Below are 17,360 nucleotides of genomic sequence, written 5' to 3' on the forward strand. Positions count from 1 at the left end.
GCGACGCAAATGTGAAATGAACATTTGAAAATGTCAGACTAGACTCAAAGCTAATTGGCCAACAGCAGCACAATGGATCTTATCTCTGTATCTAGAGCGGCAGTCTTGTTTGACACACCTGTAAATGAGTCCACAGACCTCTGAGCCTTCCCTTTCTGCCAGTACCCCCCTTCCCCCCTCCTCACTACACCATAATGATGCCACTAGTACAGTGCTCAGGCAGTGTGCTTTACGGACTGACCTCAAAATCAATTCGGCGGCACACAGGGTCTATTAATGGAGTCTGAAGTCTGAAAACTCATCCTCTCCTCTCTTTTCTCCAACCCTCCAATATTTATCCCCTCGTCTCCCCTCATCTCTTTTTTTTTTTTTCGTTTTTGCTTCAAGACCCCGCCCTGGATGGTAAATTACACACACCCGGCTCTTCTCGTTCGGAACAGTTCCTCGACGAAGCAGCGCGGCAGCCGCTGTGGAGCCCTGTGGCACACATTAACCTCATGAAGGGAAAGTAATAGAGCCTGTCTCAGCTCATACACAATGCCCAGGAAAAAAATATCACAGCACAAGTGACTCCCTGAGATTAAACCCACAGGTGAACTCAAGTCAGTAAGACACACCACTATCCCTACCAACACTAAAATCCACGATATATAATAGTGATGGTCCAACCATTCCACAGTACCATGAAATAAAGGGCTTGGGTCTCATCAGCCTCTGTGGTGCACACCATTTGCTGCAGGGGTGGAACAGAGGCATACTTGGAAGCTTCGGTAGCACATTCCCGGACAGAGAGAGGAGCTGAGTCTCTTGCTGTGGTTCATTTGGAGAGTCTGTGGGAAACCCCTAAATCTGAAAACCCCTCCAAAAAAAAAAAGAAAACCCACACCACTTCAAGTAATAGCGGCCATGTTGAAAGGAACTCATTGTTCAGAGTCCAGAAGGGAAGATTCCATCACTTTACCCGGTGGCCTGAGCTGTTGTACTAACATGACGGGGCCAATGCCAGGGAGTGGATGCGATAGACAAACTATAGACACTAGCGGCGGGTAAAGGGGAAACACAGTACTGTTACCGGTGTGTGTAGACACCAGTAGCACAAACACAGTTGTCTTTGTCCCGGGGCTCTTTGTGAAGAATGTTCTGTGGACCACATCTATATCAATAATTATATATACAAATAATACAATACAAACTACAGCCTCCAAAATGTCCATTATATTTTAAACACCACCTGTCTATAACCTTCTTCAGGGAAAGGTTCCATTGCGGTGCTGTTTTAATAAACCAGATTTTATACAGATTCCCTCAGCGTGACGCACATAAAAGCGGAGTTGCCTAGGCGGCATCATTTAATTATTTTCTGTGCTTTAGTGGCCCATACTACTAAATGCTCTAGCTTTTTGTACAAAAAAAATAATACTCTTGGGCGGCGCTAAGCACCGGATGCAGCGATGGTTCCCTTGTAAAGTAGACGGGGAGGAGAAGGTAATGTGAAACACTCGGCTGATAGCAGACTTATGCATTCTACGTCCATCGAGTCAACTGCAACGCAAGTTATCAAGTTGCATTATTTAAGCATATTTAGAGCTTGAACTGTTATTAGAAGTCAAGAAATCTCTGCCTCTCCAACACAAAAACATCTTTTGCAGGTACAAAGGTTGAGTGTGTCCGAACAAGTGATACGGCATCGAAAAATCTGCTTCAGCCAGGACACAGTTTTTTTTACATTTAAATTGTATGATAAAAAAAGAAAAATAGCTTCTCAACCTGAGCTATGAAAAAAGGGATAACCATAAGGAAAAAAGGTTTAAATTTGAGAATCAGATGCCAAAATGACATATTCAATCAATAAGGTGAATCACTGCAGCGAGGAATTGTGCAGTTTAATTTGTTCATTGCTATGCATGAAAACTGGAATAATGTTGATACAAATGATGAGTCTAACTCAGCAATAGCCTGCTGGGAATATTAACGCAGCTCTCTGTGTTCCTCCTTTACTCTATTAGACATAATGGGAAGTAGATACTGTAAAAATAGAAAGAATAGCTGAATAGAATATAAACTGCTGATTGTTTCATTCTTATTTGCATAATTCTGGATCAAATGGTCCAGAGCCATTTCATTGAGTGAGCACAGATGAAGAGTCCACTTGGAAATATAGAACTTTTATCAGCTTTTGGTGTCTCTTAATTTATTTATTATCGAGGATGCAGATCTGTCCAACTTCTACAAAGGGAACAATGGGTGTTATTCATTCGTGGGGATTAACGTGTGGCAGGTATGTAGTATGATCCTGTCAGGTGGGAAAATGAGGTTGAAAAGTAGACGGTTTTAAGAAGAAGAAAAGCATCTCTCTGGCTATTGATCCGATTGGCCGCTAGCTGTGAGCAACTTTGAGAGGCCTGCTGATAAAGACGCCTCTTTGCATGGCCTCCTCTAAATCGGGAATGTACAAACATGCTTCTAACAATACAAAACTAAGCTCTGAGAAAGGCCGTCCTGTGTCCTGCTAAACGGAGTACATTTGCTATGATGGGAAAATGTCGCCACTTATTGCAAGAAATAAACAGTGTTAGCGGAATGCATATACACAACAGCGTGCGTGTGCGCACACGGGGTACAGTAATTGGCGTCCTGATAAATATTTGCGTAGAACCTCCTCAGCAGGAGAAAACCGACCGGCAAGCTTTCAACACTAATGCCTTCGGGCTGCAGACCCAAAATAATTCAGGGATGGAGCCCACTTACATGCTTCATGTGAACATTTCAGGGGGCCTGGAGAGCCGATGATGACACGTCAACGCAAACATTAAAACGTGATTGTTTTTCTCCTAAAGAGTAATACAAACATACAAACAGAAATAACTCAAAGAGACAAATTAAAACCGTAAAGAATGTTTGATTATCAGTCTCTGCATGCGCTTGACGATGGACTCCAAACAATATGGCTTCAATCTGGACGGACAGCATGAAATAAACACTTATTCTAAATTGAGGAAAAAAATTAGCAATAGTGCTCAGTGTAACGCAACCAGATAGTGAAGAGAGAGGTGTGTCGCATTAAGAGACATCTGTTGTTGTTGAGGAACAGTGTGGAGACACATACAGAAGACATGTAGAGAGAAACATGGAGAGACAACCTCAACTTCTACATGCAGACACATATTCTGAATCAAGTAGCCTTTAATCATCAAGTCTTTGTTCACATCAAAGCAACAATTTCCAGAAAGACCAATACGGAATCTTAAAATTTCTCATTTAGCACGACCCATTCCGTTTGCAAGCAGGACAGCCCAAGACAGCTGGAAACTCACTCATGTAAGAGGCAAACTGGACAATCTTTTTCATTTTAGCTTGTCAAACCATGTAGACACATTTTTCAGTATTTTTAGGAGTGTTGTATGTAAACTTTGTTTGATTTCAACATAAATTGATCTCTGTAAATGCATTGAGGTTCAACCTTAAGTCCTGAAGTATATCCTGACAAACCAATAGTTGAGCAACAGATGGAGGAGTTAAAGGATTTGAGAGGAGGTGGCACCAGATTTGTGGATGCTGTGGGTGTTTCAAATTGCACAGCATTTACCTGATGCTCGAGACGTCGCAAAACCATCAATCCCGTAAGATTCCTGCGTGGACCCGATGATTTGGAGTAGCAAAGTGTTCTGCTTATCCTCCGCTCTGCTGGAATGTCACGCTTTGCATCCTCTATGTGCGAGGGGGGTGTTCTGCTTTTCCTCAAAACTCATTTCCCTCAGTGCCTACTCCATTCTCTTCTGGGAATGGATTAAAACCGTAGCCAAGGAAACAATATGTACCAGCAACAATAAAAAGAAATCTCCACCGCTAAAGCAATGAGGCATTTTAATGGAATGAGCCGAGACTGTTGTGAAGGCAACCAGGCTTTCTCTCCCTGACTGTCTGCCTCTTCCTCTCTTTCTTAAGAGTCCAAATCGTTGGAAGTTTGTCCTCTAAAGGGATTTGGATGATTTAAGGTGAAAGCGGAGGGTTAAATGTGCACAGTGGAGGCGTGGGGGGAAAAGGGGGAGGTCAAAAAGTCTGATCGTTTTCTACGCCTCCTGTTTGCAAAGCGGGCACCGGATGTGAAAACACCCTGCTATCATTCGAAGGTTTGCTGCGTCAGGCTTTAGCCAGACTCGCTGCTATCAACAGACCTCAACATAACAGCATCGTACCATGACTCCCACTGCCCTCCATTAGCCAGACAGACAGGGAGATCATCTTAAGTGAGCTGTTTATGGACCTGCGGTATGATCTCAGAAGTACTTGATTGTCCACCAAACACAACCAGGAAGTGATACCTCATTCATTCCACAAGATGAATTCTCTGCGGTCTTAAGAAGATAACTACAAGATACCCACCATATATTTCACATTTTCTCCAGTGCTTTACTGCATATGAAGTTATGATGAGGGGACCGCTTGAAGGAAACGGGGGAGAAAAGGGCCATAACACAGGGAGCTGTAATGTAATATAAGTAAGATATAATATAAAAACCAATGAAAGCTAATCTTGTAATGTGCTGTTAACCTGTGCCGCGATCCAGACACATAATAGCCACATTAAATGGCATATTCATAAAAAAATCATCACGGAAACGAAGAGTGACATAAGCTGGTGGGAAGAAAACAGTAATTCGGTTCATGAAGCTAATTGGGATATGTAACTCTGCTAATAATGACATCTCAGAGCATATCAATGCTTAGCGTCACACTTAAAGTACTCCTCTGTTCTCCTTGAATCGGCTCTCACCGACTGGCTCTATGAAGTTTCATTCAGAAAATGAATAAAGCTGCAGGAACATCTAAGTGCAGAGGAATGTCTGTTGGATATGTACTCTGGCTCAGAGCATCTTTCTTTGAGCTTCCGTCTCCGGTTCCGCCTCACTGCCTGTCTACCCGCCTGCCTTTTTGCAGAATCGTTCTACCCCTACGAGGTGGCAGTTCAAATCCCGTGCCCTGTGGGGATTTCACTGCCTGCAGCCAATCTGCCATCAAAACCAAAGGAATGCCCCCACCGGCTGGTATCCATGGCAACACTTCTGTCACCTCTGCTAACAGAGCTGAGACGCACAAGGGTCAGCTGTCTGCTGCTAAATCGGAGCCTTCAAAAATCGCAACCCGAAATCAGTCGCGCGCCGCGGTGCCCCGCCGATGAACCAGAAACTCGCAGGAAAATTTCTAAAACAATAGAGGGCAGCTTCCTCTGGCCCTTTATGGACATGAAAGTGAATATGCGCGGCCCAGCTGTCCTCCCTGCATTCAGGAGTGGAAACTCTTTCACTAGTCAAAGCTCAGGGGCCTTCTGCCCTCAACCTGCACAGTAAGTTCATTACGTGGGTTTGCATTCTCTAACACGGCAAAACAAATAGCCACAGTCATTATTTATTTAAAGCCATTACTAGGCCACCGTAGAACAAAGGCAACTCCTGTTCAGCTATTAGTTAAGTGCAGAAACACTGAACTACAATTGAAATAATATGGAGGATAAAATACATTAGACAGTAAGTAAATACTGCAAAAGAAGATGTCTCATTTAACTTATAGTTGCAAGCCAACTAGAAGTATGTGTTTACTCTTCATATGCGTCTGTCAGATTAGTTTTTTGCGTTGGTCCCAAATTGGTTCTTTTTTTTGTGGCAGTTTGTTTTAAATTTCAGATGTTGTCATATTTTTCTAAGCTTTCACTGAGTTATTATTCTAGCTAAAAACGCAATATTACAAAACAGTGTTTTGTTATCACCTACACTTGACCTCAGTTGGATTTCTGTACCAACAACGTTTTAAATTTGACAGTGAGCACTGTGGGCCATTAGATTACCATCATTTGATCGTTTGGGAGGAACTTAAGGACCACTACCTCTTCCAAATATCACTGTGGTCAAAAAATCTTCTCCAAATGTCAGAGTAACCCCCCCCCACCCCTCCAACACCGGTATTTCCATCTGGACTCCCAGCTATGCCATTATTAGTTATTTGAATGAAGGAAGTCTAGTGAGGAAGAGGAAGAGGGGGGGGGATAAAATATGTTGGGGGAGTGAGGGGCTGCCTCCCTCTTGCTATTGTTTGGATACAGTTCCTCTCACGCTGCATTGACCACAGACAGGGCGCGGCCGAGGGAGGCCAGGCAGGGAATAAAACGAGGGGAGGGGTGAGGTATTCGGGTGGTGATGGATACAGGGGGAAGGTTAGAGCGCATTGCATACTTTCTCTGCAGGAGGACAACGAACAGGAAGGCGGGAGAGGGGAGAGGAGGGGGGGGGGGGGGGGGTCCCTGGTGATCGTTACAGTGAGAGAGGGAGAGAAAGAGCTGGAGTGGGTGGGATTTTTGCCCCCGTAGTTTGCCGCTCTGCTCCCAGCCCTGCTCATGTGCACAATGAAGTAATGAGAGAGCCGGGGGCCTCTGACAAATTCAGGCCAGATGGGGAGAGGATTCTTCCCCACAATTACTAAGCAGAGAGCATTAGAGCCAGTGCAACTTCTCCTCTGCAGGGAAAAGATAATCACAGAGTCTTTTAGGAGAATACTTAATCAACCCTGGTTTTCAGTTTGGATGATGTCTTTCAAGGTCTCAACTGAGCTATCTTACTCGATCCCTGATTACAGCACTCCAGATTGCTCAATAGCACCTATAATTGGGTTGCAGATTTGGTAAATCAGCCGGCTCTGGAAGAAGCTTTCATTCAAAGGAATTTCTCTTCATGAACAAAAGGTACAAATATGATATAACATGGACATTGAAACCATAGAAACACTAGAATTTCCTAAATGATTTGACAATACCATAACTGATATCAGAAACCTTTTTGTTTGTTTGACATTGGATAGTTGTTAATATTACATAACAACGAGCCTCTGTACCACTTTCACCACGGAGACGAGGATCAGATCTACAGCTAAACCAGAAAGTCCCCGTTTTTCAAAAAACGGAGTGACTAATTTAAACTGCTAATGAATCCGCCGTGATGCTAAGAAGCATGCTCCTCTGCTTCCACTTCCTGCTCTGGCGCTCCACACTAAATTATTTGACGCTCTGTATTTTCTCACCTAATTGAGCTTGGCGTTGACCTCGTACCGCCTCATAGTAACTGTAACTTTTCATAAATTAACCAGATGTTTCACATAACACAGGTGTTCATCTTTTGTGCACACAAGTCTTGGCGGTGTACCAACAGCAAGTCAACAAACATCGCCGATGCTGAAAATCCCTTTTTACTTTCATAATCCTGAGCATCCAAAATAAAAGAGCTTACTGTAAAGCTTTGGTCTTAAAATGAATTGTGTCATCCAAACGCATGCTGTATGGGTCACAGCCCTTAGAAAGGTTTATGGATTAGTATTGGCAGATTCCCATGAGTCTGTGATGAGCACTTCCTCAGCAGAAGAGATTATATGTAATGTAATACCCCATAAGGTGAGCAGACATTGGTTTTAGAGGACACGCTGAATCTTCTTCCTCACACGTCACATGAACAATAAATATGGCAGCGATGCACTTTGTAGGTGGTGAAACATTAGCGTCGTTTAGGAATGTTAAACAAGTCCTTGACATTGATGTCATGTATTAAGAGGACTGTGTAACAATAAAGGGCTGTCATCAACCTGGCAATGAAAACCTCACTGTCAGTGTCTTAAATAGAAGAATGCGGTTCGTTCCCTTCACGTCAAGTCGAAACTACTCTAAAACAAAGACAAGACGTACACAAATAACCTTCAATGCTTCAAGTAATTAAACAAAAGGTTAAAAAAAGTATAATAAAGTTAATTCTGATGATTGATTTAATCTTTAGTGCGTAAGCAAACATTTATAGGAAGAGCACATAGTCAAAGTCCCCCGTTTGTTTGTGGTCGGGCGTTTTGAAGCTTTAATTTCAGCCATCGCCTTCCCTGTCCAGGGAAACCACAACAATTCTGTCATTTTGGCATCTTATGATGGATTTATAGGAAGTCAGTTCACACGAATGAAAAAACCCCGTCTGTGTGGCTGCTTAGATCCTCCACAGGACAGAGCCAACAAATGGACTAACGCACAGCGTCGCCTTGAGATGGATACACACTTAAATAATATGTAATCCCCTTAAACCACTGGATACTGCCGCTTGCTCATCACACACCAAAACCACATAATCTGAGAGATCTTTCAGACAAATCATCTTAAATGTAAAATCGTTAAAAAAAATAAGCATCCTAGTTCTCAGGCTCATGTGGCTCTGCTGTGTTTAAGGGAAAAGCGGGTGGTGGAGGGCCGTGCGGCTGTGTTTGGTTTCAGTCACCTGACCGCTGGCCTGGCCTGTGGGAACAGGAAGCGTGACATCACTGACATTCGGGAATGCCGGAATGTCAGTCTGCTCTTTTAACAGCGCTGGAACCAAACAGAGAGCGAACCGGACGGATACGACAGATAATTCAATGCAGCTGAGTTATTCCAACCCTAAAGACTCGACGTGGGGGCCACGGGAGGGTAGCCAACGCTAAGTCCATTCTGTTGACGCTGGGTCTTCCAGCAAGTAAAATAAACTTGGCTCAACTTTAGCAACATGACGGCTGATGTACTGGCCGATCGAATACATGCAAGCGCACATTCCTAGGAGATTAGTCTGTGATGCGAACATCATATTTCACTGCTTGCCCTGCGACCCTCGCAACCAAAAGATTTAATGATCGCTGGCTCTGTAACTTGTTATTATTATAGATTTAGATAACAACTGTTTAGTGTTAGGGGGTCTAATAAACCTTCAAAAGCATTCATCCGACCCTCTGACTGGACTTCTTGGGTTATATTAACCCAATAGTATCTAAAAACAGCAACCATTGTATTTTTCAAAACCGTTTTTGTATAAGAAGTGGACAACGTGACACAGCTGCCGTAGCGTACCTGTCCAGATGCTGCAGTTACTTCACCAATCTCACAAGCCTAGAAACCTAAGCCAACTCGTTCATGTCTTGTAATGTACTTGCTCTTAACAAAACACGTAGACAAGTGACTGAGGTACAAGCTGGCTCGCAAGCACACTAATATATCCACCAGGATAAATCCAGGCCGGTCAAAACTTCAATCTCCTCCCGGAGAACCAGTTTGCACAACATAATGTAGATGTAACCAAACACAGGTGTGAGCTTCTTTAGTGCAGGTGAGCCCACATTAGCCTGACTTTGCTGCCCTCGAAATGGTATTAAATCAATTAATTGGTATTTCGCCCTGATAAACATTTCCGAAATCAAACCACTGAAGGCTCAATAATCTCTTTCCCACAATTCAACAATCCCAAAGAAGTCTTTATACAGATGAAAATCATTAAATAAGTGAGGTGGAGTTCCTAAGAACAGGCAACAAGTCTGAGAAGTGCAGGACGCGCAGGGGAAGCTGCCATGGACTCTCATATACTCTCTGAAAACACACTTCACACAGATCAGCTCTTAGGCTTCAGGGCCAGCAGAAGGAAACACAGGGAGCCCGTTAATGGACCCTGACAGCAAGCTGCCTGATAGGGTGGGATCTCAACAACCCCCTGGGCTACTAAACCTATTCAATACAGTTGCAGTCCTGCAACATCTGGTCTTTTTGTTCAGTGTTCTTTTATCAGCCGGACAAACTTTGTGCACATACCGACAACAAATCCAATCCGTCACGTCTTGCTATACTGGTGTAAGATTTGAGTTTTTCGTGGCTAATTCTTTGATCGGTAAACTGATTTGATCAGTGGTGTTTGCTGTTCAGTTCAGGATCACAAGAACTTCCCCTTAGACGGCTGTTTCAATCGTTGCAAAATGTATAAAAAGTATAAAATGAACTAATGAAATAGCTACAAAGCTTCAACATTCTCATGAAAACTTCCGTTCGAAGCTAATTTCCCATTCATCACATCTCTTTCCCAGCTAAGTGACGGTGCCATGGTGTCTGTGGGCGCGCCGACCCATCGGAGACGCCTTAAGCTCAGTTTGAGAGTCCTCGCCAGAGTCGGGGAGGGAGCCAGAGCTGGAGGGAGTGCAGCCCCAGAGGAGTCCAGCTGCTGGCCGGGAAACCAAACTGGGACCGTCTCTGGCCCGCGTTCTGTAACCCCCGGCCCTCCCCTCCCCTCCCAACAACAACATCCCTCACTCTGCCTCTTCTTCTCCTTCTCTTTCAATCTGCTGCCTTTCCCCCACTGTCATTCTGGACTTTGGCGGAGAATGAGTCACTGGAGGAGCGATGGAATGATACGAGTCTCCCCGCTGCACATTCCACAAATACTTCCCACCGTTGATTCCAAAACACTTCTCACACGTTCATGTTCTCACACACACACACACACACACACGCGGAGGATTAGGTGTGAGTGCACTCACGCTCATTTACATGGACGCACATGCGTTGACACTCACCCCGGTAGTGCAGGCTGTCATCGTGGTGGTTGTACTGCCGATGGTTCTCCAGGGCAGGGGGGCTGCTGGCACCCAGCTCTGCCAGTCTGCGGCTGGTGGCGGAGAGCTCGGAGCGGAGGTTGGTCACTTCCTGACTGGCGGACTGGATGGCCCCATCGATCCTCTGTGCCAGCTGTTTGTTGTCTTCCATCATTTTAAGAATTTTCCCCTGAGGACCAAATCCACACAGAGCAGCATGGTGTCAAGTGGAGCGTTTAGAGGGGGGGGGTGATGCTTGCTCCTTCTCGTATCCCCCTCTCCTCCTCCTCCTGTTTCTCCTCCACCTGCGCTTCCTCTCTCACAGTTTACTTTGCGCATATAAAAAAAAGCCCAAACGAAAGTCCTTCTTCAGTTCTCAGCAGCGGCGATGATGATGTCTACCTGTTACTGCACAGAGAACAACCTCTGCGCTGCCACACACAGCCAGAGAACAGAAAGTGTGTGTGTGTGTGTGTGTGTGTGTGTGTGTGTGCGGGGCAGAGGAGAAAGAGAGTGAGCGTGGGAGAAAGAAAGAAAGAGAAAACGCAAAGAGAGCAGAGAGAGAGAGAGAGGGGGGAGGCAGAAGAGAAAGGGAGGCTCAGCTCAGCGGGCCGAGGGGAGAGTGAGTCCTCCCGCAGAGGAGAATGTGCAGTGAGCAGCTGCTCTCAGAGAGGACCCGGCGCACACTGGGATGACATGCAGCCTTTTAAATGGATTGTACCATGTGCTGCAGGACCAGGGGGAGAGAAGGGGGGTGGGGGTCCGGGAACGCAGTTGGACTGAGCTGCTCTCCACCAGCTCTCTGAGCGAGGAGCGTGTTGTGTATCACACACCCTGCGCCGGCTGCATTGAGTTAACAATCAGGTCTCTAATAACCTAAACGCACGGTCTGTCTCTCTTTCTGTGTCCCTGCAGCCGGAGCTTGGCGGCAATATTAAACCCTCTGACAAGCACTTGTCAAAAACTTCTGTATTTTTTTTTTAGTCCTGCTCCCATTCTCCCTTCCTCCCTCTCACTAACACACCCGCTGTCTTTTTGTCTCTCCCACCCCCTCTTTTTTCACTCCATTATATGTCCGTCTCTTTGTCCTGGGAAAGCTCACCCCCACATCGCTGGAAAGGGGCCTGGCTCAAGGCACCCAAGGGGAAAACACATTTCAACTCTGAGATCAAACTTAGCAGAAGGCCGAACACAAAGAGGAGAGGCCCGGAGAATTAGAACCCAGCTGTCGCGAGAACACGGTGGATCTTTAGCTCTTTGGTCAGAAGCAGCAGGATTATATATATTTCTGCTTATCCGTGCGTCCAGCAAACAGACAGCACCTCTGTACAGCGGAACGAGTCCGTCCCACGACAAAAGGTCAGAGACGGGATCGTTAGGTCGCGCTGCTCAGCTCAACTTAAAAGAATCCCGGATACGACGAGCCTTCGCAATCTCGAATCTGCATTTGCCATTTTTCATTTCCCAAGTAAGAAAATCCATCCTGTCTCCTACAACTAACCGAGGCGGAGGAGTGATACATCACTGCTGCTGTCATCCGAGGCTTGGGCGATAACGGCTCTACGCTCATTGGTATTCACGCTGTGACACAGAGAGAGAGACCAACAACGGCGCGAATGCAAGCGTGACACACTGACGAGAAACACAACTTATTGGTTGCACTTGCCAGTTCTTTTTCTGCTTTATGATGAAGCCCTTTGTTGCAGTTCAGATGTTCATCAGATAGAGGATCATTTGCTGTGGCCTTGTGGGAAATATTACTATTGTCCTGCCTCCACTTATCACACTGTATCAGAGTTGTGTGATACAGAAGGGATTGCAGTCAGATATATCTATGAATCAATGCCCAATTGATTTTCCAGAATATTTAGTGTATTACAATTCTTCACGAGAGGGATGTTGAATAATACAATTTAGCCTTGAGAAATGGAATTCCATGAATAAATCACAAAAGTGCACACATCTAAAAGCCTCTAAAATCTTGGCTGCATGGTCAAAAAAATCAGATGTTTCCAGTTTCCTACAATCACACAAAAATAAATAGCACAAGAATTGAGCTTGTGCAGCACAATTTGGCTCCCTCATTACACTTGAGGAAAGCTTGTAATCTCCACTGTCAGAGATAATAACAACAATGTACTCCAGTTATTCACTAGTTTTTTCTGTTTCCTACAATTACAAAGAGCAGACTATGATTAAAAAATAGGGCCGAAATCATCAGTCAGTCAAAGAATAGGTCCATCAAAGGACCCATACAGCAGTTTCACCTAATTGTCAATCAAAGTGGACAGCGTACTAAGATGCTCAAATTCAGTTTTATCATATACAATGTTCACCATGACCACAGGTTTCCTTCTGTTTCTTTCTCCATCTGTTTGATCCTCCTCAGCCTCTGTATGTAACCTTTCTGTAATCTATAGCAACGTCTCCGCTGTGGAACTTGTAGCCGACACAAACAGGCCAATTATTGGTTACTAGAAGACACCAGAACTGGCTTGTTTTGATCACATCACCGGTTAGCAGATCATTATCGCCGTCTAGACAGTCGCATCAGGGCCCCCGATTAGTGCACTGGCCCCCGATTTGTAGCTGATTATCAGCGATAAAACGTAGCGCTGTCTGTAACCGCGGAAAGGTCCCGTTATTCCTGCGCAACTGGTTTTGTCAAACAGCAGCGAGGTCCACCTCCACATGAAACCACAACGACTGTCCGCAGGCTTTGGGAGGGCTTACATACTCTCTGCTGTGGAATGCGAGGAAATGAATGATTTGGAGGTCAGGGGTCGGGACATGTCCCAGATATGCATCAACAACCCGATGAATACTGTGAGGATGCATAATTGTGGCACATCCAAAACCCCACGTGCCCGCTGTGCCCTCTATTGGACCGAAAGCACGTTTGACCAAAAGTGATTCTAAGGGATTGACTGTTACAAACATGGCAGAGAGTTTGTGTTGATAGTTTGCTCACTTGTTTGATGCTAATAATGGGAAGTTTAATTAAGTGTGTCGAGGGTGTGCAGTTTAAGAGAGGTATTGATAAACAGTCGCCATGACAGTCTGCCCGGGTTAATTGAATATTGACTAATCCTCTACGCGCTGGAATGCTTTCAAATTTTTCCTGATAGCAAAGTGCTGAAATGCCTTGCTCAACTATTTATACCGGTCTTATCAGGGCCTGGGGAAATATTCACCTCACTCCAGACTTACTAATGTCCATCAAATACTATTAGAAAAAAAAATGTCTAAAAGTGCCTCCGGGGATGTGAGTGTGGGGTAGTTTCATGTGTGATTATAGGAGCCGGGGAAGATGAAACACCAAAGACTAGAATAAAAATAATCTTAAGAAGGTGTAGGAGACGTGTTTAGTCGCGCAAATGGTGTGTTTATTACTTTTTGAATAAATCAGTAATCATGATTCGTTTCCATCTGTGTGACGACGTGAAAGCAGGAAGATCCATCAGAAGGACAGCTTGACTCTCGCAGCGCACAAATGTGTTGCTTAACAACTCAACACCACAAGGCGGATTTCACATCCAGAGAAGCACACTCGAGTCAGCTATTGGAAGCTAGATGTGCGGGAAATGTTTGTAGGTAGACTGAAGGGAAACTCCAATGAGTTTGAACTGCAGGGTCGAAGTGCACAGCAACATCTCTCGCTGTGGCTGTCAATGGAGGCCGAGGCGGAGCCACAAGAGGATGAAACAACAGACGGAGTCGCATGCTACTGATGTCACGAGGTTGACAATGTATATAACCATACTTCACCCAGATGTGGAGGCTGTTGTATTAACAGAAAATAATTGACAGTATTTGTAGAATATATATATATAGATATAGATTTAAAATACTGTAGAATGCACACTTGAAAGGTTGTTTTCTAACCCCTTTACAGTTAATTATAAACCCTTTATTAAATGCTAAAGGCTTGGGCGACAGTTAAAGCGTCACTGTAAGGTTCATCAGGGTAGAAAGATGTGAGAAAATATCACCTCTGTGCCTAATACCATCCGATTCTTTCAATATTGTTTATTGATCATCCATATTTATAAATCCCTTGAGCCTTTTCTTAAAAGCAGCCATAGCTTTAAAGAGAACATTGAAAATGACTCCCTTATATAGTCAATGTAGGTAAAATGTTGGCAAACAATGGCAATTCTGTAATTTCTCTTGCGCAATACATACTTTTTATTTGATTTCCATGTCAAAAGTTCTCGTTTATGATAGGATAGGGGAAGCTCTGAAATTGGGTTAGGGTTCATTTCTTGGTCAATTCACAAAAGGCCTCTTTGATTAATTATTTCACTAGGAATGAAGCCCCTCAAGCAGACTAGAGGCATCACTGGATTTCTTCATAGCACACTGCTAACATTATGCATTTTTATCCAGATAGATATTATAGAAAAGGCTCAGCCTACATACAAAGTACAGCTGCTGCAACCTAAATTCGATCTGCTGCAGACTGAAACAAAACAGCAGGTTTCAGGAGATATTATGCCGGTAAAGTAGAACCTGTCTCCGCTCACAGCACACTCTCTCTCTGCCGACATCAAAGTGTCCAAGAGGTTTGATTCTCTCCTTGCAGACGGGTAAATTGGCACCGCATTTGGATCTTACTTCTGTCCGCTCACCCTCAGTGAAGTGTGTGATTGCGCGAGTAAAACCAAGCAACGACACTGAAAATAAGTGCTGCATCAAAAGGATGAGAGGACGAGTGTGCTCAGTCCTTATCAACGTTACACATAAAAACAACTGTTTTCTGTCCCACCGCCTCCTGATTCTTTTGCCAACATCCTTCACAAACAAGACACTTGAGGAAAAATTGGCCTGTTTGTTGGATCGCGTACAGCCTTGGCCCCTCGAAAAGGCAGCTGTGACACTTTTTTTAAAAACGTGCTGTTTGATTTATTTTGTTTCCCAAAGAATATGTGAAAAAAGAACAGCAAGCATGCATTCCATGACGGACAATAAACAGGGAAAAGAAACGATGGAAAGCTGAGTCTCTGTCACTTACAGTTCACTGCGTTGAGCGTTCACACAGAATGCAGATTTATCAAATGCAAATGTCACAGCTGGAGGATGAGAAATAAATGGGTATTTATGTGTGTGCAAGTGACGGCGAGAGAAAGCCTTTTGCCCCGAGTGGTGACACGTAGCGACAAAGGGGCATTGATGGAGTAAACAGTGAATGTCAGGGAGCGGAAACTCTACTCTTTCTCTTTGCCTTTCTGTGTGTCGGCTTTTCTCTTTCTCTCCGTCGCTTTCTGTGTATCCGTGTGATTCTCTCGCTCTATTGGCTGTGTGCTTAGCATGACTGTTTATGTTGCCGACGTGAAAAAGTGGAACCGTATGGACACTGTCTTTGGTTTTATCACACCGCATAAATTAATGCAGCCACAACCCGTATTTCTAAATGAACGTTAGATCACATAAATTGTATGTAACATAAAATTGCCACCTTACCTCTTCCGGGTTTGTTCTAACTATTTGGGTTTCACCGCCCTCGTCTTACTCTTTTGGTTCACTTTCACCTCTCTTATTAGTGTTGTTTTACTATTAGCAGCTAAAATGCTTTATATTTCCTTCTTCAATTGGTAGAGACAACTTCTCTGGCATTAAGAATCCAAAACAAGACACTTGATCATAAGTAGTATGATCATAAGTAGCTTGTCTGCCTTTCTACCCGTGCACGGTCCAGGGAGCTTCTGGTGTTGCTCTGCACTTTGGTCTTTAATCACCAAACACTCGCTCAAACCACCAGCAACCAACAGGTTGTTGAACGGGAGGAAGCAGCTGCTCATTTCCTCCTCTGCTCCTCTGAGATCCGCCGTGGAGGCCAAGGTGCGACCTGGAGAGGAGCACCTATTATCAGTTGCCAAACTCATCTCGTCTGTCGTCCCCTAGTTCCACTCAAAGGCCTTGCAGCCATGTTCTCCTTCCACCTCTCATGGTGTGGTAATGACGAACGCTCCGTCAGCCCCTCCACTCGCTGAGAACGGTCGACGGGGGTTGCGGACGAAACGCAGTGCCAGAGGTCTTCGTGATAAAGGCTTGTCTGCAGGACTCTGGGGGCGTTGGAGGGACAGAGGATGCAGTGAGGAGGGTTTAGCTATCGACTTCTAAAGGAATGGGAAATGAAAGTCTGCTGATGGAGAATACAATTCTTCCACTCTATCAAAAATGATCATTTTTGCTTCTTGCCGCATTTCCCTTAGGCCTCAATTCTGCGCCCTGCTGGCCGTTTTCTATCATTGCCTCTTCTCTTAGTGGTCCCCATCATGTATCACCACATTGCAGCTTTCTGCTCAATTCCCCTTTATTGTGGTCATATTTTGTCTTCAACGGTTGGACATGTTGCAGTCCTCTCCAATGACATGCAGATCCCGGTGAGATCACTGAGCTGGCATCCACAGAGAAGGTGCATCTTTTTCACTATCAACTAATTGAGTTTCCCATGAATGAGTCTCCATTTCTTACCTTTTCTGCTGCAGGGTACACAATCACACGTATTGCTCGAGATGTGAAACATAACTTAAAGCGTTATAATCATCAACTCAATCATCCAGGTAGCGTGGAATAGATTGTAGTTGTAGCGGCAGCTTAATCACTGTCCTGATTCAAGGGAAATATCAACTACAGGTCATAACTATCGGCCGGCTGTTGAATGGAGCCCAGTAGCTGTCCCTGGGTGATGCTACAAGAGGATGTCCCTCAAGGTAAAACCTCATCCATTGGCAGACCGTGCTCCATCCATCTCTCTCTCTCTTTCTTCTCTCAGAGCTGCACAGTGATTTTCAGAAGGGAAACTGCAGTGGAAGTCAACCTGACAGAGCTCTCCCTGTTGATTTATGATGGACGTTTAGTTATGTATTGGCCAATCATTGCAGGCTGCTGAGAACAGGTGAGATTACAACTCCCAGGACTACTTGGAGCAAGCTCGGATAAAGAGATGAAGATGT

General features: G+C 44.6%; 1 protein-coding gene across 2 annotated transcripts in view; it reads right to left on the reverse strand.

Annotated features, from left to right (window-relative positions):
• The window catches only part of kaznb (kazrin, periplakin interacting protein b), a 74,916-nt gene that overhangs the window by 35,508 nt on the left and 22,048 nt on the right, over positions 1-17,360 (reverse strand). For both annotated transcript variants that reach the window (XM_078092027.1, XM_078092026.1), the window contains exon 3: positions 10,384-10,591. In XM_078092027.1, the coding sequence (XP_077948153.1) occupies positions 10,384-10,591 (208 nt within the window). The remainder of the gene's footprint in view (positions 1-10,383; positions 10,592-17,360) is intronic.

This window comes from Gasterosteus aculeatus, chromosome 17, assembly GCF_964276395.1.
Source record: "Gasterosteus aculeatus chromosome 17, fGasAcu3.hap1.1, whole genome shotgun sequence".
Lineage (NCBI taxonomy): Eukaryota > Metazoa > Chordata > Actinopteri > Perciformes > Gasterosteidae > Gasterosteus > Gasterosteus aculeatus.